The sequence below is a fragment of the Solanum dulcamara genome, chromosome 7 (genome assembly GCF_947179165.1).
Source record: "Solanum dulcamara chromosome 7, daSolDulc1.2, whole genome shotgun sequence".
Taxonomy (NCBI): domain Eukaryota; kingdom Viridiplantae; phylum Streptophyta; class Magnoliopsida; order Solanales; family Solanaceae; genus Solanum; species Solanum dulcamara.
In genome coordinates, this window is record NC_077243.1 from 293,791 (window position 1) to 316,162 (window position 22,372).

The 22,372-nt window shown below is 35.5% G+C and overlaps 2 protein-coding genes and 1 long non-coding RNA gene across 4 annotated transcripts; all 3 read left to right on the forward strand.

The window, feature by feature from the left end:
* The first annotated feature begins 975 nt into the window (after positions 1–975).
* On the forward strand, positions 976–3,847 carry LOC129895665 (uncharacterized). Of its 2 annotated transcripts, XR_008767816.1 has the most exons (3): positions 976–1,088; positions 1,386–1,615; positions 1,754–3,847. It is a non-coding gene; the product is annotated as an uncharacterized LOC129895665 (long non-coding RNA). The 2 variants fall into 2 exon arrangements; XR_008767815.1 differs by lacking the exon at positions 976–1,088 and having other exon boundaries at positions 1,098–1,615.
* Positions 3,848–7,266: 3,419 nt separating this feature from the next.
* LOC129895193 (uncharacterized membrane protein At1g16860-like) lies at positions 7,267–16,290 on the forward strand. Its single transcript, XM_055970874.1, has 5 exons — positions 7,267–7,449; positions 8,068–8,993; positions 14,957–15,112; positions 15,357–15,568; positions 15,836–16,290. Exons 2-5 carry the CDS (start codon positions 8,094–8,096, stop codon positions 16,026–16,028), a joined length of 1,461 nt encoding a protein of 486 aa, XP_055826849.1. The 5' UTR covers positions 7,267–7,449; positions 8,068–8,093; the 3' UTR covers positions 16,029–16,290.
* A 297-nt stretch (positions 16,291–16,587) lies between these two features.
* On the forward strand, positions 16,588–21,379 carry LOC129895849 (kelch repeat-containing protein At3g27220-like). The gene is made up of 6 exons (XM_055971621.1): positions 16,588–17,063; positions 17,155–17,384; positions 18,063–18,233; positions 18,931–19,036; positions 19,829–20,035; positions 20,959–21,379. The coding sequence occupies exons 1-6, from the start codon at positions 16,707–16,709 to the stop codon at positions 21,124–21,126; spliced, it is 1,239 nt and encodes a 412-aa protein (XP_055827596.1). The 5' UTR covers positions 16,588–16,706; the 3' UTR covers positions 21,127–21,379.
* The last annotated feature ends 993 nt before the right edge of the window (positions 21,380–22,372 follow it).

Here is a 22,372-nt window from a genome sequence, read left to right on the forward strand (position 1 = left end):
GTTAAAAAAATTAGTGACTGATCGATACTACACCTAGCAATTCGAAATAATTATTGTAAGAAATTTAGTAAGGTTCTTTTAGGCCTTTCAACTATTTTATAAGATTTTGGAGAGCCTTTTTTACTAAATCTCAAGTAATTTTTTGAGAACTCACTTCAGATAATAAAATTTGAGTATTGAAAATGCTCTTGTTATTACCAATAAGACCATGCGGTAATAGATTAATTCTTCTAAAATACCGCATTTATTTTGCTGGCAACAATCCAATAAGTTATTCGGATGAAAAAACATTTAAAATCAACACTTTAAATGTTATTTGACATACGATGATTTCTATATACTTGTTACAAATTTGTATTAGGTAGATTATTAACTCGTCACTGATTATAAAAAAATAATAATTAATCTTACATATTCTTTTCAAAAGAAATAAATAATAACACAATTTGAATATAAAAGATACATAAGATTTAGCTTTAATGGAGAAAGGTGCTTATTTCTTTCTCCACTGAATCCCTTTCCCCCTCGCCCCCCTCCCCCCCCCCCCCCCCCACACACAAAAAAAAAAAGGTAAAAAATATTGAATGTAAAAGTAATAAAATAAGTAACTGAATTTTGTTTTTACATTAACTTAGGTGATAATAATTCTATTTCGATGAGTCTCAGAAACTTTAAGGTGTAAATGTCAAAAGTTAAGCAAATTAGGGGATTATTATGTATCATCCAATAAGGTTATGGCTAGAGGAGGGAAAAACATAAGAGTTTGAGGGTGTTGTACGCATTTGACATTTGTTGTCATTCGGTCTCTCCAATCATCTTCATTTCATAGGGTTAGGGTTTCGAACTTGTACAATGAGATTAAGGGCATGAGAGTGAAGGAGGTGGGGAATTACCTGAAGCCGATGATGTCTGTGGGTTACGCCAAGAGTGCTGTGAAGAGGGGATTGGACAATTACTATGCCAAGTACATCCAAACCAGTTCCGTTGATCCCGTCTACCACGTCTGCTTCGGAGGCATGATTTTCTCCTATCTCGTTGCGCGTCGCCACCTTGAACACAAACAGCACGCTAAGCACTGACTTCCTTAGGTATCTTCTTAATTCATTATTCCTTCATGTTTATCGATGAATTTACATACAAGTATCAGTGGCAGAACAGGCTAAGAAAATGATAACCGATCGGCTTGTTTGAGTACGTACTGAGCTGCAACTCCCCTTGGGGTGATGAACATATAAAGTCGATAACGTTTCTGAGAATTTCTTCATTTGTATCCATTAGCCCGGCAATGGTGATAGAAAATTGTTGTGCTTTATTTAATGATTTATTACATGACTTCCCGTATTTATCCTTGCAAATTACACTGATCTTCTTTTGATGAAGTATAGTTCACATTAGCACTCGGATGATGCACCAGTTACCGGAGTATGATGCGTCTGCCAAACAAAATTCATTGAGTCACTGAATCCCCAAAAATGATGTACGCCGTTACATTCCTATGATTACACCAAAAAGAAAATTCAATCGACATCTAATGTTTAGTACTGGGAATGAAGCTGAAGTTTCTCAGAACATATGGTATTCATTTCCTTCCAGAGTGTTCAAAAAATGTAATAAGGTACTGCTTGCCATCTCTTTCGTTTCTTTCTCCGCGTTCCACAGTCTCCCACTTACAAAAGCTTCTTTAGGACTGTACTGCATTATCCATTGTATACAAAAGATACTGAGAAACATACCCCTTATATTCTGGCCACAGCACAGGAGGTGGCTATGCAAAAGAAGGTTGTCTTTCTTCCCTTGGTGAGCAACAAGAGAGGAGATCTTGTAACCTGAAATCTGAGGGACTGGAAAAGTCACATACATTAATTAGTGCTGTATGTGTAACTGTTTGGGTGAAAATGTTGATTATTTTCTCCTTCACTGTCGGATAGCCTTGAGGTTATGGTGGGAAATTCATTACTGGTTTGGTATAACTTTGGTGATGCTATGCTCCGGAAGGATTTGATGTTCAGTTGAACTTGTGGTTGATAGAAGGGAAGTACAATACCTGGAAGGTTTGTTCCACTAGCACTATGTTTATTAGGAGAACCGTTGAAAGTGTTGAGATGTTTATTAATATAGTTGAGGAATAACCTCTTTCCTTTATTTCTTTTTGGTGCACCCATGAGGTTTCGTTTAGAGAGAAGATTGGAGTCTTTTTGTAGAAAATGGCTGTTTTCTTAAAAATATTTGTCGGTGTTCAGCCAACTTACCCCCATCTCGATTAATTCAATCGGGTACCTGGTACCTCCCACCAACACAGGGTATCGGGTAATTCTATCCACTAAGGCTACACCCCTTGGCCCTTGGGTGCCATAGTTGTTGTTAGGTTCTCTACTTTTTGATATACTTCTTGTATACGGGTATTTTTGTGCCCAAACATGTTAATAAAGTTATTATTTTATCAAAAAAAAAATCTGGCCACAACACAATGTAGGAACAAGTGTTTTACATCATCTTAAGTTAGAGTTTCTTGGGCAGCATTTATTGCAAAAATTGAACTCTCCTTTCATAGATTTTGAGTGTGGCAACCCCTGTACATCACTGCCTAGCTGTAGCAGCCACTTTAAACTTTTCAAATTAATCAATTAGTAGCTAAGCGTATACACTCATTGTTTCTGGCTTGTTATTCTTCAACTCGAGTAAACGCTGATGTAAGAAATTTACAAAACTACTCAAGGAGGAATATTTTCAACCTCAGCATAAATGCATTGTTCAGGTGCACTGAGAAATTCGTTATTTCTCTCAGGTGTTATTTATTTATTTATTAGAGTAATATATTTCGTAAGCTCATTCTTTTAAGTAAATTTCAATCTTGTAGAAGTTGGGCTTAATCATGTATGGTGTGTCTCCGAAGCTGAACTATTATTGCAATGTTCTTATGGAAATTTATTACAAATAATCGCCTATTTGTACGAATTGCTTGATCACTTTGCATTTTTGTTGAGACTTTGTCCTTCTTGTAAGAGTGACTTTTCACCAATATTGGCATGCCTCTCGATTCGGATCTTGCCCATCTTGACTTTGGATTTACATTTCGTCTTGACGATGGATTTTCGTCCATTCTCGAGTACGCGTGGAAAGCCACTTTCAACATGGTTTTTGATCCTCTTGATATTGGGTGATGGCCCTTCTTGATATGGGCTTCAGTCCTTCTTGATTTCGGGGCTCCGGTCCGTCTTGATAATGATTGTGTTTTAGTGCGATGGCATGACGTACATATTGGGCGAAATTGATTATTGGACAACTCTTTTGAATTGAATTATAAGCTTTCTTGATACTTGAGCTTTCGAATAGTAGTGTTGATATTTTGAAACTATCCAAGGTTTGTATTCAATACTTTGTTATACTTGTTCACTTGGACTTACTGTTACCTTATTGAGCCACCTACGTCGAACAGGGGAATTGGCGAATTTAATGGCTCCAAGCCCAAAGTTTATGCACCACTAAGCTTTATGCTTAGCGATAATTGTTTTCTATCGTAGGTAATGCGCGAGACGGAATTTGAAGATGGCCATTTGGAGTAGACTTTTTGGGAGCCTTGGTGAAGATCACATCTGCATATGCATCTAGTTTTGTATATATTTTGGGGACTTGTACAGGATACATGTGACACTTATGTATGAAATTTTGAAGGCTTGTGAAAACAAAACCATATGCTTGTAACTTGAACTGGGTGACTAGTTTTGCTATCTTTTGGAGTGTGGTTTTATCTCAAGGCATGCCATGTACTGGGTTTATACTTTGACTTGTCATTATGCACAAGGGAAGATAATAGTTTTGTGATAATTACTAGTTCGAGTTTTGTGTATTTTATGGACCCGCAATGGTGTTGAATTGAAAATAGAATTTCAAAATAAGTTTTCTCAATGTGTTGACTATTTGAGATTATAAAAAAAAAACTATCTTTTATTTCGTAAGTGGCATCCTCACAAAGGGGATGTTACAAGTGTTGGTATCAGTGCATATCTTTTTGTATAGAAGTTAGACGAGAAGCTGGTGAAATTGATCAAATAAGCTCAAATTGGGGAAAAACTTGATTTGAAATTGAGGGAGGATGGTGTTCTACTTTATCAAAATAGGTTATGTATCCCTAAAGATGACAATTTGAGAAAAGAAATTTTGAATGAAGCACATACTTCACCATATGCAATGCATCCTGGAGGTACTAAAATGTACCAAACCATTAAAGAACACTACTGGTGGAATGGTATGAAGAAGGACATTACGGAATTTATTTCTAGATGCTTAGTTTGTCAACCGATAAAGGTCGAGCATCAAGTAGCGTTATAAACTTGTTTGTGCCTTGTTGAGATTTATGGATTAGGGGCTGCTTTGGTTGGATTAAATGGGTGGAGTTGGTTAAGTTATGATGTAGAATGATTGTTTATGTTGTTGATAAGTTGTTGTTTTCGAAATTGGGAGAATAAACTCTTGTTCTGCAAACTCATTTTTGGATGGGACTGTTGTTAGTAATTTTAGTATAACTCCTTGTGTATAACTTAGTTTCGAGTGATTCAAGATGTTTTGGAAATTTATTTCATAGATATAAAACTTTCATTTAGGCTCTAAAACCCAGTTTTGCTTTTATCTACTCGAAAAAGGGTGATGAAGTACAAGGGAGGTGCTGTCGAGATTTTTGTTTTGAAAATCCTACATGTACTTCTGTTGGTATTTTGAGCATATCTTTTTGTACAGAACTGCTGTAGGGGTGATTCGAAATTGCATGAGACCTTAAGACATATCTCTATAACTTTCATTGAGGCCACAAAGCCTATTTTCCCCATTTACTCCTTCGAAACTGAGCAACAATACAAGGCAGTAGTGCTGCCCAGAATTTCCGTTTTGATAGTTTGGGCTGATTTTCATTGATTTCATGTTTAGTTTCGATATGCTGAGACTTTTAAACTTAAGTAGATATTTGATTGTGTATTTAAGGTGTATATGCTCTTGTACAAGCTAAGGGGAACTGTTTGACGAAGTGGATTTTGGTTGTTGAAAGAGAAAACAACACCCATTAATTGCATGGATTTTGGAGTAGTGTTCTACATTCTTGTCAACAGAGTTGTATGTTAAAGCTCATCATCCGTTTGCCTTTCTTGACAGATCATGAGAGTCGGAGTTGGATGGTTCGGTGAAGGACTATCGTTGGTGTTGTTGGTTACTCTCTGTTTCCTTTTCCTAATGTACCAATGTGTGCAAAATGTGGTTCATTTAGACTGAAGAAAATAAAATTTGCTATACTTCAAGTTCCTAACTTGTAATCGTTTGTACTTAGTGTTGTCACGCCTGGAATAGTCAAAAAATGTTATTTTGGGTTATGTTTCATACGTTCAAGGACTTGATGTAAAGATTTTTGCTACATCCCGGTATCTACAGCATGTTATTTGAGAATCTCATTATGTTATTATCTTGACTACAGTATGATTGAAAATCATTTCTGTTGCGTCTCCGGTGAAGTTATGGAAGACCTGGCAGCATCTGTTATTGTTGAATTATGGCCACGCTTCATTGTAATCTAGAGGCAATTAAACCAAAGCTAAACATGAGAAATACGTCAAGTGTGGCACATGACAATCTTTGTAGCTGCCCATATGTCCAAAAATTATCTATTGGTGGTTGCCAAATAGGACTCCCAACGTCTTGGTAATTGTAGACTTGATTGATGATAAAATAACTAATTCCTCAAGTATTGTTTGCTTGAAAAATGAAACTAATATAATTATAAATAAAGAGCAAATATACGGAGGGTTGGGTGAATGTCAAGTTTGTGCATATTGTTGAAACTTCGGATGAGATGTGAAATTTTTTGCTTTGAACTTTTGATTAGAAATTCAAATTCAGATAAGTTTGGATTTTATTTGTTTTCTTAAGTTCAATTTTTGAATTAATTGGTTTGGTTATTAATGTCAAATTGCCTTGATAATTTTCATTTGCGCCACAATCATCCAAATAAATGTTCATTCAAACAATGAAATCGTTATATAAAACATTCCTTATCTAAACAAAGTATAATTTTTTGTAGATGGATCATATTACTAATAGTTTATACTTAATCACTACTCAATCAATGTACATTCTATGCGATTTAAAGATCAATTAATGTGCCTCCTTGGCGCAATTCCACAACTCCTCAAATAGTAATGAAAGTATAGTCACAGTGAATGCATTTCAATTTGCACTATTTTAGCATTATAAGGTGATATTAGACTTAACATTAGGTATATCAACTTATGTCTACTATGTAAAAGATATAAGGTATACAAATTTCATATTTAAATTCTAATTTTTTAAAATTAAACTTCAAATTCAATTTGATTCGAAAATTCAAATAAAAATTGAATTTCGACTTGATCCAAATTATGTCTAACAATAGATATCAAAGTTTATGAAGTGAACACGAAGGGATTAATATATTTTTTTTGTCCAGTAAAAATTAGAATGGGGCAAATATATTTTATTCCTTTTATGTTATTTTTTAAATAATATGAGAAAAGTAAAATAAAATGAATGATGTGGTAGAAAGAAAAAGAAAAATGATGATGATTACACTTACTTTGCGTCCAAATCTAACCAAATGATTATAATTGAATATCAGTGTTTTTCATGTGTAATGAACCCATCATTTTCTCTTTTATTTATTGATTTTTTTTTAATGATTTGAACATAGTGAGTTTGAAAGATCATGTCGAGATATTTAAGTAAAATTAAAATTAAGCTATTTAATCAAATATCAAAATAATTACTAATGTTTTGTATACTCATTAGTTTTGATATTTAAACTACCTAATTTGGAATATCACATTCAAATTGAAACACAAGCTAATAGATTGTGCCTGTGTTTTTGAAATTTACATTTTTGTTTGGTTCCTATTTGGTGATGAGCCAGTTCTTTGTCACTTTGTTCATAGGTTACTTCCTCTTTCCTTTTTATTTCTATTTTCTTTTTAATATATTTTATTTTTGTCGGACTATTTTGTGAAGGTCGTTATTAACACGTTAAGATACAATTTTAACACACGAGAAAAATGAATACGACACGAAATATGAGCATTATATTTGAGATCCCTGGACTTAAAGTTTATGGTCCTTTGCAATGATTTGTGAATAACACTTAAATTTAAATGCGGTAATATTTTTATTTATTAGTAAATTGTTAAGAAAAATGCAAGAGATTGTAGGTAGAAGAAAAGGTTTAAAAATGTGGTTGAGTTATGTGAAGCATTTAATTGATTGAGAAAGAATTATATATTATAGAAAAGAAAAAGGGTAAAAAAGGATTTAGGTGAAAATGGGTGATTAGTGATCCCGTCGGTTCCCTTTACTTTACTTTAGGTTGAGTTGAAATCATCAGAGACTACTCCGATGAGGCAAGGGGAAGAGATGCTTTGAGTACGGACAATCTCTATCAGGGTAACCTACCTTACTGCTACTCACCTATTACCTATTTACAATTTACACCTACACACACTCTTCACTTCACTTCACTTCTTCGTCTTCTTCCTTACCCTTATCTCTTTTCCTTTCGTGTTTTTTCTCTAAACTCCTATTTCTTCATTTTCCCAGGTTGGGGTTGGGGTTGGGGTTACTCATTGCTAGTTGATACAAGAACAATCTTGCACTTTTCTCATTATTATTTTGACGTCTAATGCAACTCTTTTCAATTCCAGTGTATATCCACAAATTTTGCTCTTTCTCACTGAGTACCCTTTTTCTACAAAATAAATAAACAAAATCACACGCACAAAAGATGGAAATTTTAGCTCTTGTATCCTAATGCTTACATTTTAACTCACTGCATGATTTTTTCTACTCTACTTGTTTTATATTCTTTCTCCAATTATAATATCCTTTTTACTGCAATGTGGATAGAACCTGTCACCCTATGAATTTATTAAATTCCCCTTATCATCACACTATAATTGTTATACGCATTTGTGTTGCTTAGCATCTTAATCTTGTTGATTTTTATCTGACTACTAAATGCACAATACAAATTTAAACTCACTGAATTTAGTGTGCCTGTGCCAGACTTGTACAGTTGGGAAAAGGATTTAATGGGTTCAAGATTCCCATCTCACCAGCTCAGCAATGGCCTTTACGTCTCCGGTCGGCCAGAGCAGCCCAAAGAAAGAACACCGACAATGACTTCTGCGCCCATGCCCTATACTGGCGGTGACATTAAGAAGTCAGGAGAACTTGGGAAAATGTTTGATATCCCTGTAGATGGCTCCAAATCCAGGAAATCTGGACCCATAACAAGTGCACCTTCCAGAACTGGATTATATACAGGTGCCTCATCACATTCAGGACCTATCAATTCTAATGCTGCTGCTAGGGCTAGCTACTCGACCTCAGGTCCCATATCATCCTCAGGGCTGCCTGGTTCAGTTTCTACAAAGAAATCAAATTCTGGGCCCCTTAGCAAGCATGGTGAGCCTATAAAAAAGTCATCTGGTCCTCAATCTGGAGGAGTGACACCAACTGGCCGCCAAAACTCAGGTCCTCAAGCACCAGTTCTCCCTGCAACAGGTCTTATTACTTCTGGTCCTATCTCTTCTGGGCCTCTCAATTCCTCTGGGGCCCCAAGAAAGGTCTCAGGTCCGTTGGATTCAATGGGTTCAGCCAAGATTCATGGCCCTTCTGTTGTTAACAGCCAGGCCGTGACCACTCTCAGTCAAAATGATGTGTATTCTTTCAAGAGGAGCTTCCCTAAACCTATCCTGTGGGCAATGATTTTGTTATTTGTGATGGGCTTTATTGCTGGGGGTTTTATTCTTGCAGCCGTGCACAATGCTATTCTGCTGATAGTTGTTGTGGTTCTCTTTGGAATTGTTGCTGCTTTGTTTGCTTGGAACTCTTGCTGGGGTGGAAGTGCTATAGTTGGTTTTATTACTCGCTATCCAGATTCTGAATTAAGAACAGCAAAAAATGGCGAATATGTCAAGGTTTCTGGGGTATGTATTTTCTCCATAATATCGTGATATCTTACTTCTTACCATTTAACTTTGTGCTGCTTGATTGGGAATTAGAGCCATTGATTGTGGGTTCTTTTAATTTTGTTTCTCTTTAAAACTTATATTATGCCTATGAGAGATGTCCACTTGTCGTATATGTCTATTCTTAGCTATGATGATAGCTATATAAAAATAAACCTAGTTCATATCTTAATTTTGTTACATTAGGATCTTGCAATCATTTCAGGTTAGTTCCACTTCACCCCCTGAAAATTTTGTGAGAGGAACAAGATGGTACAAACTGTAGATAAGTATAGTCCAATTCCACTCTATGCGTTTTCTGTTGAGTTTGGGTATGTTTTAACGAGTGATTAAGTAAAATTAGTAAAGTTTCTTCGTAATAGATTGTAACTAATGACACTAGGTCATTTATGGCATTACAAATCCATCTAGTTTTTGTAAATTGATTTTAAAGTTGAACTCTTCTATAAATGATCTCTATCTATCATTAGTAGTTGGGGAGAGAAAATAAACATGATGTTTGCATTGTTTTTTCCAAAAAAACTAATATCTCACTGCATTCGCTTTTCTCCTCCATGTCGTTGCGCACATAAAGAAAGATTGAAAACCTCAGCCCACTTTCATTTAGAATCACAAATGCAATTTTTTAAGTAATTGGAGCCGAATATTAAGTTGCACAAAAAAGGAATTGCAATTGCCAACCCTTCTCTCTTTCTTTGGCTTACATATAAATTGAGGCATAGTTGATTGATACTATAAAGTAGACAATGTAGGAAAGTTTGAAGGAAATTGGACCGGGTCACCCATGTGGGTCAACCCGGATCCATGTAAAGAGAAAATATATATATATATATATAATTATGTATTATATATTAATAAATAAAAGAGAAGAGACACAACTGTTTGAAAAGTTGTGTCACTTTAGAATTATAAAAGGATTCTCACAGGAGAAACCAACGGATCTTTTCATTTTCTGTAAGTTTAAAATGTATAGGCAAAACCTCTCCTTCTTCCTTCTCCAATTCTTGTAAAGTTCAAGCGAAGAATCTTGTGAAGATTTCTTCTACGGAGAGTGAACAATTGTAACAAGTACATGATTATATATAGACTGTGGCTTTATATGGTGTAGTTAGTCTTTCTATGTGATTACACTTTCTGACTAGTGAAACGAATTCAATGATCATGTAAACTGTGTGTTTGAATTGGATTCTGCAAAATAATCAAAGAATTATATTTATGATAATAATTTTCTCTTTTTGGTCTTTGTATGAAATACATCCACTAGACAACCAACTTTTTTGTTTCTCTTTTATTTATTATATAAAATTTTGTGCTTTGTCAAGTCAATTTTATTTTGCTTCATCAAATATAAATTCCCCTTCATTATGAGGCCTTTTTGTCCTTTTATTTAACCCTCATTAGATTATTCTCAAACTATCCAAAAAATGTATGAACAATGGGGTATTTTGTCCTTATCGAAAGTCTGAGAAGATATCTCGTTTCTCATCTAAAATTGAGGGGTAAATGAAATACCATCATTTTATGTAGCCATTGTTTCGTTGCTTTTAAAGAAATGAAACGCTGCAATGTTAGGGATAAGTTTCATGGACAAAAGTGATGCGCGTGTAAGAAGCGTACACTTGCTAACTGAGTACTAAGACTCTTTTGCACGATCACTTAAGGGTTCTCCTTGTCATTGCCCTCTTCTTCTTCTCAATTTGTAATTACTCATCTTCTACTACTTCTGTTTATCTTCCCTTCTTGATTTTCTTTTTCTTTTTTGAGATAGTATGTTGATTATTTTTTATTTATTTTTGGGGTTAAGTAATGATTCATTCTTCTTCTCGTATGAGTTATTGGATTAATAATGATGATTGTTTACTGGATGCTAAAATTAGTAATTTTAAATGTAATCTGATGTCATACTACAATTATCAATTGAAGAATTCCATTGTTTTTTGTAAATTGTGTGCTTCATTCCTAAGAAACATGCCCCAAGAGTCTTTTATTGTTTTACACTTTAACTTAAATAGTCTTGCTGTTGTTTACACCTTCCGCTTCTTAAAAAATAGTATTTAATGCATAAAGTGTATATTAGTAGTCTGTTTTTAAGGTTCTAGGTATTTTTGGCCTTCTATATTGTTGTCATATTGGTAGTTAGTAGGTAATAAGTTTATCTTTAAAGCCTGGCTGTAATATTTAGAAGGCTTTAAGAAGTATTTCTTCCACGTTGTAGTTCCCGTGGTCGCTTGAGATGTGTTTAATTGAAGAATCATGATTTTTAGTGAGTATTCATATAGCCGGCCCCAACTTGTTTGGGGCTTTGACGTGTAGTGGTAGTAGTTGTTGTAGTTCCCAGTGGTTGTGGTCCTAATTTTGCGACCATGTTTGAATGTTTGTATGTTCTTTCTTTTTTGAGTTATTTTGATTAATTTCTTAGTTGTGCTATCGTATTAATTTACCTTATTTATAGAATTTTCTTTCCTGAACTTCTAGTCATATTTATCTTGCAAGATGCAAATCCATTTCTACCACTTACAAATTCCTAGTCTCAATCTAAATGATCTTAAGTGTAATTACGAAGTTTCCAGTAGAAGTCCTCAACTAGTCCAGTTAACTTAATTTTCTTTTTGATATTGTAACGCCATCCTCCCAAATCCTCCCACTTAGGAGTCCGTTGTGGTCCTTTCCATTTGTGCCCTTGGTTATTTGGAGGTGGTGGGTCTTTTACTCTAGGCTATCTCTTCTGCAGTTTAGTTACCTATATGGTGTGCTACACCCAAATAGATAAGAAAATCTATTGAGAGGTAACATTTGATATGTGTTCTTCAAAAGGCAACTTCACCCTTTTCACCTTTCCAAATACTTTTTCTTCATATTCAAATCAAAGTGGTTGTTACTCTAGTGCAACTAGATTTGGCCATTTTCCTTCCTTTTTTGAGGGACATGATGGCCAATAGCATGGTCTGTTGAAGTTAGGTGAACTACAACTTGGAGAGTATATATGGGTTTCATTGGTAATGACTTATAGATGGCAGGTGGTGGTCTGCAGTAGATGAGAAGTAGCACATGACCGCTGCGTGATGGTGTCGGCAGCACTTTTGGTAGTTATTTTCTTTTCCTTTTCTGGAAGAGTTTATTTGGTATTTGCATATGGGTTGCTCACGGGAAGCAGTTGTGATATTAGTGGCTGATATAATGTCTGCTATGGTAGTTTGTGCACTATGGAAATGTCTCAAGTAGGGGTGTCAATGGGACGGTTCGGTTGGTTATTTTTAAAAAATTATACCATTCCAATATTTTGGGTATTTTATAATATATAACCAAAATTAGGTTTTTTAAAACCATCCCAATCATATCGATTTCTCTTCGGTATCGATATGGTTCGGTTAATTTTCGTTTTTTTACTTTTAAAGTATCACCTCAAAATATACTATTATAAAAATATTTCTTTCGCAAATATGTTCTTGAAGAAGCTCTTCAATTCTTCACCAAGAAGTCAAAAATGTAAAACCTTGTTGCCGTATTGTTTGATCTTAAACATTTAATAGGAGTGCTTGCATAGGTTTTACCGTATGGTTTGATGGAGTATCTATTATAGTATCTTTTAATTTTAAACCTAATAAATTAAAGGCTAATTAAAGAGCAAAGACCCAAAGTCGTCCAGTCACCAGAGGCCTAGGACCTAGGTTATATTTATATTTGAAAAATGTTATAAATCATACTTACATATTAAATTTAACATAATGTTAATATGTAAAATTTTTACATATATGTAAGATTATTCGCTTCATCTCGGGAATTTTTTCGTTTTATTTTTTATAAATTAAAAAGACCATCCCAATTGTTTGGGATGGTTATACACTTAAATAAAAGTCACAGTTTTATTGAAAAAATGATATAAATCGATTTGGTAAGATTAGGTTCGGTCTGTTTTTCATATGCTTTTGACACCCCTAGTCTCAAGTGGTGAGGGTTATTAGTAAGGACATGGGTGAAAGCTGGTGGGTGTTGGTGTTGGAGTTGGGTTTTCTTTGTGGGTAATGTATGTGGAACATGCTGGTTAAATTGTTGAATGGCTTTTGGTCTCTAGGATTATTGAGTTGTTCTTGCCTTTTATGAATCCCAAATACCAGGAAGAGTTGCAAGAAACAAAATTGTAGGTATCAATCAAAGTAAGCATCAGTTATCTCTAGAATATTGTTAAATGCACAGGATCGACTTTATGTTACAGTTGATGATTTGCTTAATGCTGGCACTGGCGTAACCGTTGAACCAATTGTTTTCCCTACTAACAATTCATTTGATGCTGTGAAGTTTGAAATAGGAAGATAAGAGCTTAGCATCAAGGACCTATTTCATTTTCTGTGGGTGACTTTGTATTCAACTATTTGCTGTTATATGAAAGTTTGATATATTATTGTTGATGCTCAAGCTCTCATTGCAAGAAAGAAATCTAATCAGAAAACAGCATGGCAGTGTGCACCCTTCTCATTCATGCATGTTATTTGTAAGCAAATGGATAGAATATCATCCTTAGGGTATGGTGCGTGGTGTAGTTGCACCATTATCGTATCCATGACTGGAACTAGCTTTTTTCAGCAGCTTTGCTTCGTTAGCTTCTTGTTAGCAGTACTAGTTTGTAGCCTGCATCTACCTGGAATACAAGCTTTGCCAGCGAAACCCCAATTGAGCTTCCTTTGTTGTCTTTTCTTTTCAGTTCATCACTTTTTGCATAAAAATTTAAAGCCTTTTACACAAAGTAATTTGTTATAAGTGAAAAGATAGGTCACCTGATCCTAACTCAACGCCCAAAGCTAGATGGAGAGGATTTTCCAAGTCCATAGAAGCAGACCACCTGTCCATTCCCCAACCCATGTGGGACTCTAACCTACTCTAATGCCCCCCCTTCATGCCCAGATCCAACTGGAGCGTGGACCGAGAGTCCAAATGGAGATTGACCTGGCTTTGATACCATGAAAAGATATGACAACTGAGCCTAACTCAACTCCAAAAGTTAGGTGAGGGGAGAATTGTCCAAGTTCATATAGGCAGACCACTAGCCTATTTCCCAACCAATATAGGATTCTAGCCCACTCTAACAATAAGTAGTAGAGACTCTCCAAGTATCCTTCATCCCTCATCAGACAAGTCATAGTCATTCTTACTAGTGAGGAAGTGCGAGAGGTTGGTTATAGAGGGCACGAGGAGAGGCAGAGGTAGGTCAAAAAAGTGTTAGGGAGAGGTGATAAGATAGGATATGGCACATCTTTAGGTTACCGAATACATGACCCTAGATAGGAGGGTGTGGAAGACTCACATTAAGGTAGTAGGTAGTGTAGTGTTGTCTTGCATAGGGTGGCTGGTGTTTGCGATGGTACTAGTTGTATTATTGTAATTCTGGTTTTTTTATCTGTATCATTGTTGTTTATGGTGTCTCGATTATCACTTGATTGTATGTTATTTGCTATATTCTCTCCCTTGTCTCCTTCTTTATGTCGGGATTTGTTTCACTAGAGCCGAGGGTCCTTCGAAAACAACCTCTGTACCTCCAAGAAGCTAGTGGTAAGGTCTGCTACATTCTACCCTCCGCAGAGACCTCACTTGTGGGATTTCATTGGGTATGTTGTTGTTGTTGTGTTGTGTGTGCCTTTCTAGTCTTCTAAATCTATCTACCTAATAGAGAATAGATCTTGCTTCCATCATTTCTTATCAGCTCTAATTCTTGAACAAATTTTGTATTAGGCAAAACTCTTATATTGTGTGAATTTGCTAGGTTAGAACTGCTGGATATTGGTTGTCTCTTTATGGGATAAAGCTATTATTGCTATTTAGTCCGAAGTGATATTTTAACATATGAATTCTGTTCAACAATTACTTTTCCTGTTGTTGATTGACATCTGTCCAAACTATAATTATCATAACACTCTATTTTCATGAAGGTGGTGACTTGTGGAAATGTGCCTCTTGAGTCATCCTTCCAAAAAGTTCCGAGGTGTGTCTATACTTCTACAAGTTTATATGAGTATCGAGGGTGGGATTCAAAAGCTGCAAATCCTACTCACCGGCGTTTTACATGGGGCCTCAGGTCTTCAGAAGTGAGTCGCTAGACAGATTCTGTAATCTTGTTATCCTGTTTAGGTTCCTCAAATACCTGTTATATGTTGAAAGGGATGATCTGGATCCTAATTCAAAGTTGAAGGTTCTCATGATGATGCTGGATTCAGTCCTAGGACACCGGGTTAAAGATATCTCATTGTTTGGATGATGTATGAAATTTTTATAAATATTTTTGAGATATTACTTTGCTGACTTGAATTCCTTGTGTGTACTGTTTTGCAGAGGCATGTGGTCGACTTTTATATCTCTGATTTCCAGTCAGGGTTAAGAGCATTGGTTAAGACTGGCTTTGGTGCAAAGGTGACTCCTTATGTAGACGAGTCAATAGTTGTTGATGTGGATCCTTTGAATAGTGAGTTATCTCCAGAATTTATCAGGTGGTTGAGAGAAAGAAACCTTTCAAGTGATGATCGTGTAATGCGACTAAAGGAAGGGTAGGATTTTTTCCCTCTCATTCTCTACTTGTTCCTACTAGTGCATTGCCAGTACATCGTATTTTTTCCAATTTCTCCAAGGCGCTAAAGTTCGATGCCAGTGTAGCTTCCTGACCTAAACTATTTCTTTACTCTCTGGCAACAGTTGCAGAGGAGCTACCTAAATGTATTTGTACCATTTGCTGAATCGTGTATGCTGTATCCTGCAAATTTGTGGCTAGGTGGTTGGAGATGCTAATTAAGATGTGTATTTGGTGTTTCTGATAGGTATATAAAAGAAGGAAGCACAGTGAGCGTGATTGGAGTGGTTCAGAGGAATGAGAACGTGCTTATGATTGTCCCTCCTCCTGAGCCATTTACAACAGGGTGCCAGTGGCTGAAATGCATATTTCCTGCTAGCCTTGAGGGCATTGTGTTAAGATGTGAAGACGCGTCAAAAGTTGATGCTATACCAGTATGATAGGTTTAATATTGAGCATACTTAAGATGGTATGTGATGTTAGGTTAAGAATGTTTATTATGGAGAGGTATCTGAAAATAGTGTGTTTCATTTCCTGTATAGTTACTAGGTGTTGTTTAAAACTTTATATGACATGTATTGTAATAGAGAGAATGGTTAGATGAAATGTTTGAGCCGTTGTGATTATACTTGTATCACTAATATACAATCCATGTATCAGCTCTGTGGAAATGACAAGATGAAAGGTGTCAATTACTATCAATTAGTTTGTCGATTTCTCACTTTTGCTAAGTTGGGTCTGTTTGCTTCATTTTGACAAAAAGTCCAGCCTAACCCCAGCTTACAAAGTAGAGACATAAAGGGAACTTGATGACAAACAATGTATCTACTGACCATATAATTATGGTTTATTTTCTACCAAAATCTACTAAGCTATTTTTATTTTTAAATTTCTTTTGTTAAAAGGATAATATGACTAAAATAACATGTGTAATGTACCACAAAGTCAAAATATTTATATTAATACCAGTAACTGTCTTCTCTTAAAAATATCACTTCAAATTCCCAATGCAAAAATTAGAATTTTTACGTATGAAAGCAAATAAGTGTTGATTCGAGTTGGAAAAAAGTTGAGATTGGGGAAAGTGACCGACAGGGGAAGAAGATCTGGGCAATGAGATGAGAATAGGGAAAGCAACGAGCAGCAGCACCACCAAGTTGATCTTTCTTTGTGTGGCCCTGTTGGGAACCTTTCTTCTTGTAGATCTACTCTGGGCCTCCTCCTCTTCTTCTTCCTCCTCCTCCTTCAATTGGCCACTCCCAGCATCCAATGTTCTCATCTTTCCTAATCAGACGGTAACAAACAGTAACAAAAAAGGAGATGCCAGGATTTTATCAGCTACCTTTGCCGATTTTCCTGCCCCACAATTGAACTGGGAGAAGATGGCAACATCACCTGTCCCTCGTCTTGATGGTGCTGCTCTCCAGATCAACGACCTTCTTTTCGTATTTGCTGGTTATGGAACCATTGATCATGTCCGTTATTCCTTTCTCCATCCTTTTCTCTTTTCTTTTTCCTTCTCATACTTGAACGCCCTTTGGTTTTTTTCATTTTCATTTTCATCAGGTTCACTCTCATGTCGATGTTTACAATTTCACGGCCAACTCATGGGGAGGAACATTTGATATGCCCAAAGAAATGGCTCATTCACACTTGGGTATGGTAACTGATGGCAGATACATTTATGTTGTTACTGGCCAATACGGTCCCCAGTGCCGGGGTCCTACTGCCCGCAATTTTGTTCTTGACACCAAAACCAAGCAATGGCAAGACTTGCCTCCTTTACCAGTCCCAAGGTATTCAATTTGTACCAAATGGACATGTTACCACTTGTATAATTACTTCTACAAGAATTAACTCATTGTTTTCTACCTATCCTAACTGGTGAATATAATCTCTCTACCAACTTCTATTTTGCCCTTTGCTGTCTGGAAGAATCATCAAAATGGGAACCTAGATTTTGGTTTTAAGTTTTAACATCAGGAAATTGATTTTTCAGATGACTTGTATGTATTGCATGACTGGTGCCATTGGTTCTTTAAACCATTTCTTTTGGAAGACTAGTTACTAATTGCCATTACAATGCTAAATTCTGTATGAATGTAAGGTTATTAACTACCTTAGATAGTTGTTCAGAAAATTGCTTGAATGTAAGAGACATCTGGTTCAGAAACTAGCCTTTGCCTACATTATATTTGATTTCTGTAAACAGCTATTACCACTTCTTTTGCTTGACAATGCACAGTGGAAAGAAACTATTGCCCGACTCCTCAAAGTCCTTATTTTTCTAGATCTTTCCAAAGCTTCAATTAAGTTTGAATTCTAAGTCACCCTGGAGTTTTTGCTACCTCTAGAAGGCGTAGTGACCGAACATACTATATTGATTTTGAGATATTTGACTAGATAAGACTACTGTAATATGTTTAAGTTTTATGTAAAATTGTAATATCCGTGTTAATGAGCTTGATTCTCAGATATGCGCCGGCAACACAGCTCTGGAGAGGCAGGCTTCATGTAATGGGTGGGAGCAAAGAGAATCGGCATACTCCAGGATTAGAGCATTGGAGTATTGCTGTTAAAGATGGAAAAGCTTTAGAAACGGAGTGGCGGACTGAGATACCCATTCCTCGTGGTGGACCTCACAGGTATTTGCCGATTTCATGCAAATATTATGTCTTAAGAATAATATAATATATGCAGTAGATTACATAAGGCACCCTCAGAAGGAAAAGGACTGAAAGGGAAATCTTGATGGGCGATGTGAAGGGTTCATCTTAGAGAGAATGAATGTTACACCTGAAAGAAACTATACTTTGGATAATATAATTTTTCAGTATAGAGCAGCTAATGAATAGTAACTGGGTTCTAGGAGCTTTAAATCCATAATGATAAATGATTTTTCCTACTAATCTTTCTCAGGTGATGAGAACTTTGGCAGTTTAGCGATAGTTTCTCTGTGTAGTTGGTTTGAAATTCACAGGAGTGCAGTTATTTGTGGGATAACATGGGATAAGGAGGGAAGTTACATGCCACATTTTCTTTTCTGTTGAGGGAGATATTGTGCCCATTGTGATGTTGATAGTTTGTGTTGTTTTTGTTGTCCAGCTTAGCCTTTCAGTTTTAACTGAATGGTGTTCTTTTGGGTTGGAGTTGGTATAAGATAGTCTGGTACTCTGGAGAACTCTTTCGTGTAGCTTGTCTGGTTTTTGTTAGATGCTTGTGAGATACCCTTTTTGTGCTTTGAGCAGGAATAGATGTCTGCAAATCGTTAAGGCAGAGGAGGGGAATAGAGGAATAGAGGAGATATAGAAGTAACTGGATCTTGCTTGAACTTTCATGCAGGGCCTGTGTTGTGTTTGAGGACCGACTTTATGTCCTTGGTGGTCAAGAGGGTGATTTTATGGCTAAACCTGGATCACCTATTTTCAAGTGCTCACGTAGAAACGAGGTAATCGAACTGTGACTTAGTTGTTGTAATTTTTGTATAAGTTGAGAAAATTTAATTAAGATAGTACCAAGGATGTATGATAAAAATACAAACAAGGGGAAATATGCTCCAGTTATATCCCCAAAATTTCATGGAAATCAAAATACTGAGACTAGTTTTATATCATGTTACTTCTACACCAAAACTATAAGTTCTGTAGGCATCTTATTTTTATAAAAGAAGAATTTTTTTTCTTTACCTTCAAAGTATCTCTTGTTCCTCTTCAACCAATTTGTAAGTTGTATATTGGCTAACGAATTTTAAAGTGTTGTGTTCCAGTTAAGCTTTGGGCAATAATAACTCCTCTTATAGGATTTTATTTTGTTTTGTGTGAAAAAAACTTGGCCAGCATGTTTTTTTTTTCTCATTTTGGGTGTCAACAGTTAGTACTGTTATATGAAATTTGCCAAATGGAAGGTCATTTTTGCTTTTTTGGCATATTATTACTTAAAGAAAGAAGACATTCTTCACTAGTTGGTTCTTTGGTCGCCTATACCAGCCACAATTGAAGGATATTACTGATTTCTAGTTGATATAATCATTCTCATCTTTGCTCTCTACTATCCAGATCCTTTGCAAATTGGAAAACAGTATAGCCAATAGATGAAAACTGGAAGAATTTTTGGGGCTTGAAAAAAGCAGATTAAGTCCCATACTCCCAACATACTGAGAATCGGAGCTGATGTAGGGGTTGATAGTGTTTTACTTTAATGTCGTTTTGGCTGAATATGACTATGGGGTCTGACTTTACAGGTTGTGTATGATGATGTTTACATGTTAGATGACGATATGACATGGAAAGTGTTGCCTCCCATGCCAAAGCCAGATTCCCATATAGAGTTTGCTTGGGCTGTTGTCAACAGGTCTCTTGTGATTGTTGGAGGAACTACTGAGAAGCACCCAAATACCAAAAAGATGACCCTCGTTGGAGAAATACTCCAATTTCAATTTGATACACAGGTATTGTTTCTAATCTTCATCAAACTAATGATGTTTATTTTGTCTTAGAATTTAGTGCTGACTTGTAGCCTGCCGCTTCCATCAGTTTTTAGCTTAGTAGATACATCAAACTGTGTGATTTTCTTAGGCTTATCCTTTCAATTCAATTTATGTTCACTCTTTACAGAAGGTACACAGAGGATCTAGAGTTTCTTATTAGGATCTTGTTGCTACCTACCCCACCAGTCTTCTATAGGTCTATTGGAGGGCAACTGTTCAAAATGTGGTGTAGCAGTTAAAAATCATCCTTTAGGCCTTTCTTTCCTCAGGATAGACTTGTAACTCATCAAAGATATGCCTGCTTGTGGCTTTTTTGTATATTCCAATTCCACATTTCTCTCTCACATAGAATCCACAGGGACAGAACAAATACAACTCAGATTTAGATTTCATCAATGCCTTTAAATTGGTCCTCAAATTTAAACATTAATGCAAGATTAAAACGGCTATGCTAGCGAAGATTCTTAACTTTTTACACAAATTACATCGACTTCTTTCTCTTCTAATCAATCATTTGAACTGTCTGCATGTTGGTGACTTGTTCGCTGTCTCGACAAATACTCTGCCCTGGAATCTTAGGTTCACATCTCTACCTTAGGATCATCACTCTCATTGAATCTCTTTGACCACTTTGGTCATGCAATTACCTTGAGTCGACACAACATGTAGAAATCATGTATTGCCACGATAGACTCTGCGTGTTTCACAACACAGATTGATGTCAAACAACTGATATTTTTAAGTATCCACTTTATAACTGTGTCAGGTGAAAGTGGAGGTAATCTAAGATAGTTTACGTGATGTGATTCTTGAAGTTGACATGTTTCTTATGAGCTTGTTTTTGTCTTCTTGGTTCTTTACCTGCTGGTTTTGATCCAATGCAGACATGGAAAGTTTTAGGCAAACTTCCTTACCGTGTAAAAACAACTCTTGTTGGCTTCTGGAACGGATGGTTGTACTTCACATCAGGACAAAGAGACAAAGGACCGGATGATCCATCACCAAGGAAGGTCATTGGAGAGATGTGGAGAACTAAACTAAAGTTGTTATGAGCTCATAATTTTACCTAAAATTCCGCCTAATATAGAAATGTTAGTGTAAATTAATGCATGCAAGTGCCTTTTTTTTCCTTTCTTTTTGTTATTCTTCTCCTTTTTTCTATGTTTTCCATGCAATTTATTTTGGTACAGCCTCATTTAGCATTGTTGGAAACAAATTACCAAGTGGAGAGAGAGTGTGCAGTGTATATTCTTTTAGCTTCAATTTTAACGTTGCAAGTAACTGAAGAAATGCTTTACTCTTCAATTCAATTTTTCCCCTTTCGAAATTGATATATTTTTAAAACAATAATTCTCCTTTCGTCTGTTTGTTTCTTGAAAGTGACTAGGAAAGAAATAAGAGTCAGATGTTTATCAGGTACAGATCTAGACATAATTGTCAAAGTTAAATGTGCAATTTTACACTTCAACTTCAATATGGGTTTCTGTTACATGAATAGGGAGATGCCTAATTTACAAATAAAAGAGCGTTGATTATCATAAGCAATTAAAATTATAGTTACTTTCTACTTTTACTTTCACTAATTCACTTCAATTTGAATCACTCTTATTGCTATATTACAATTTACATGTTGTAAATTTTTCTTCAATTTTATGAGCGTCTTTTACACACCAACTTCAAACTAGTTACTCCATCTGGAACACATTTCAATTCATTGTAAGTGAAGTATCTTCCAAATCTCAAAGGGGTCAAGAATTCGTTAAATTGATTTTTTTTTTGGTTACATTCTTTCATTTAATATAAAATTCTTTCTTAAAATTCTATTCATCACTATAAATGTTTGTTACTATAAAAATATATTTTCTAAAAGAATTTATGATTTTTCAGTAAAGAAAAAGATCATTAACGTGATTTGACCAAATATTGGAAGACATAGAGGAATGGCTTCGTGTCCTTGGTCCTAGGTAAAGTGGGATTCTTAATCTTAAACGGAACACAAGTCCACGTTAGCACCGACAGCGCATGATTGATGAGCATTCTTCACTCTTTACTGGTCTTTCTTTGGAAACTAAAAAGTAATGTCAAAGCCTTAACTTCTAAGGATATTTTATTAAAATATTTGAATTATGCCATAGAACAACACAATTCTTAATAAAGCATTTTAATAATATACTTTTGGTTCTATTTTTAAAATTATTTTTGTATGTCTTCTCATTGCTCTATTAGATAGTTAAGGTAAGAGAATTTTCTGAAATAACGATATTTTGAGCACTAATTATTAAGCGTGACAATAGTTTG

Bases quoted from the DNA above. Each gene is read 5' to 3' on its own strand.
- LOC129895193 (XM_055970874.1), top strand. From the start codon at position 8,094: ATGGGTTCAAGATTCCCATCTCACCAGCTCAGCAATGGCCTTTACGTC. The intron at 8,994-14,956 runs GTATGTATTTTC...ATTTTCATGAAG, and splicing joins AATATGTCAAGGTTTCTGGG to GTGGTGACTTGTGGAAATGT. The intron at 15,569-15,835 runs GTAGGATTTTTT...TGTTTCTGATAG, and splicing joins GTAATGCGACTAAAGGAAGG to GTATATAAAAGAAGGAAGCA.
- LOC129895849 (XM_055971621.1), top strand. From the start codon at position 16,707: ATGAGAATAGGGAAAGCAACGAGCAGCAGCACCACCAAGTTGATCTTT. The intron at 17,064-17,154 runs GTCCGTTATTCC...CATTTTCATCAG, and splicing joins GTTATGGAACCATTGATCAT to GTTCACTCTCATGTCGATGT. The intron at 17,385-18,062 runs GTATTCAATTTG...CTTGATTCTCAG, and splicing joins CCTCCTTTACCAGTCCCAAG to ATATGCGCCGGCAACACAGC.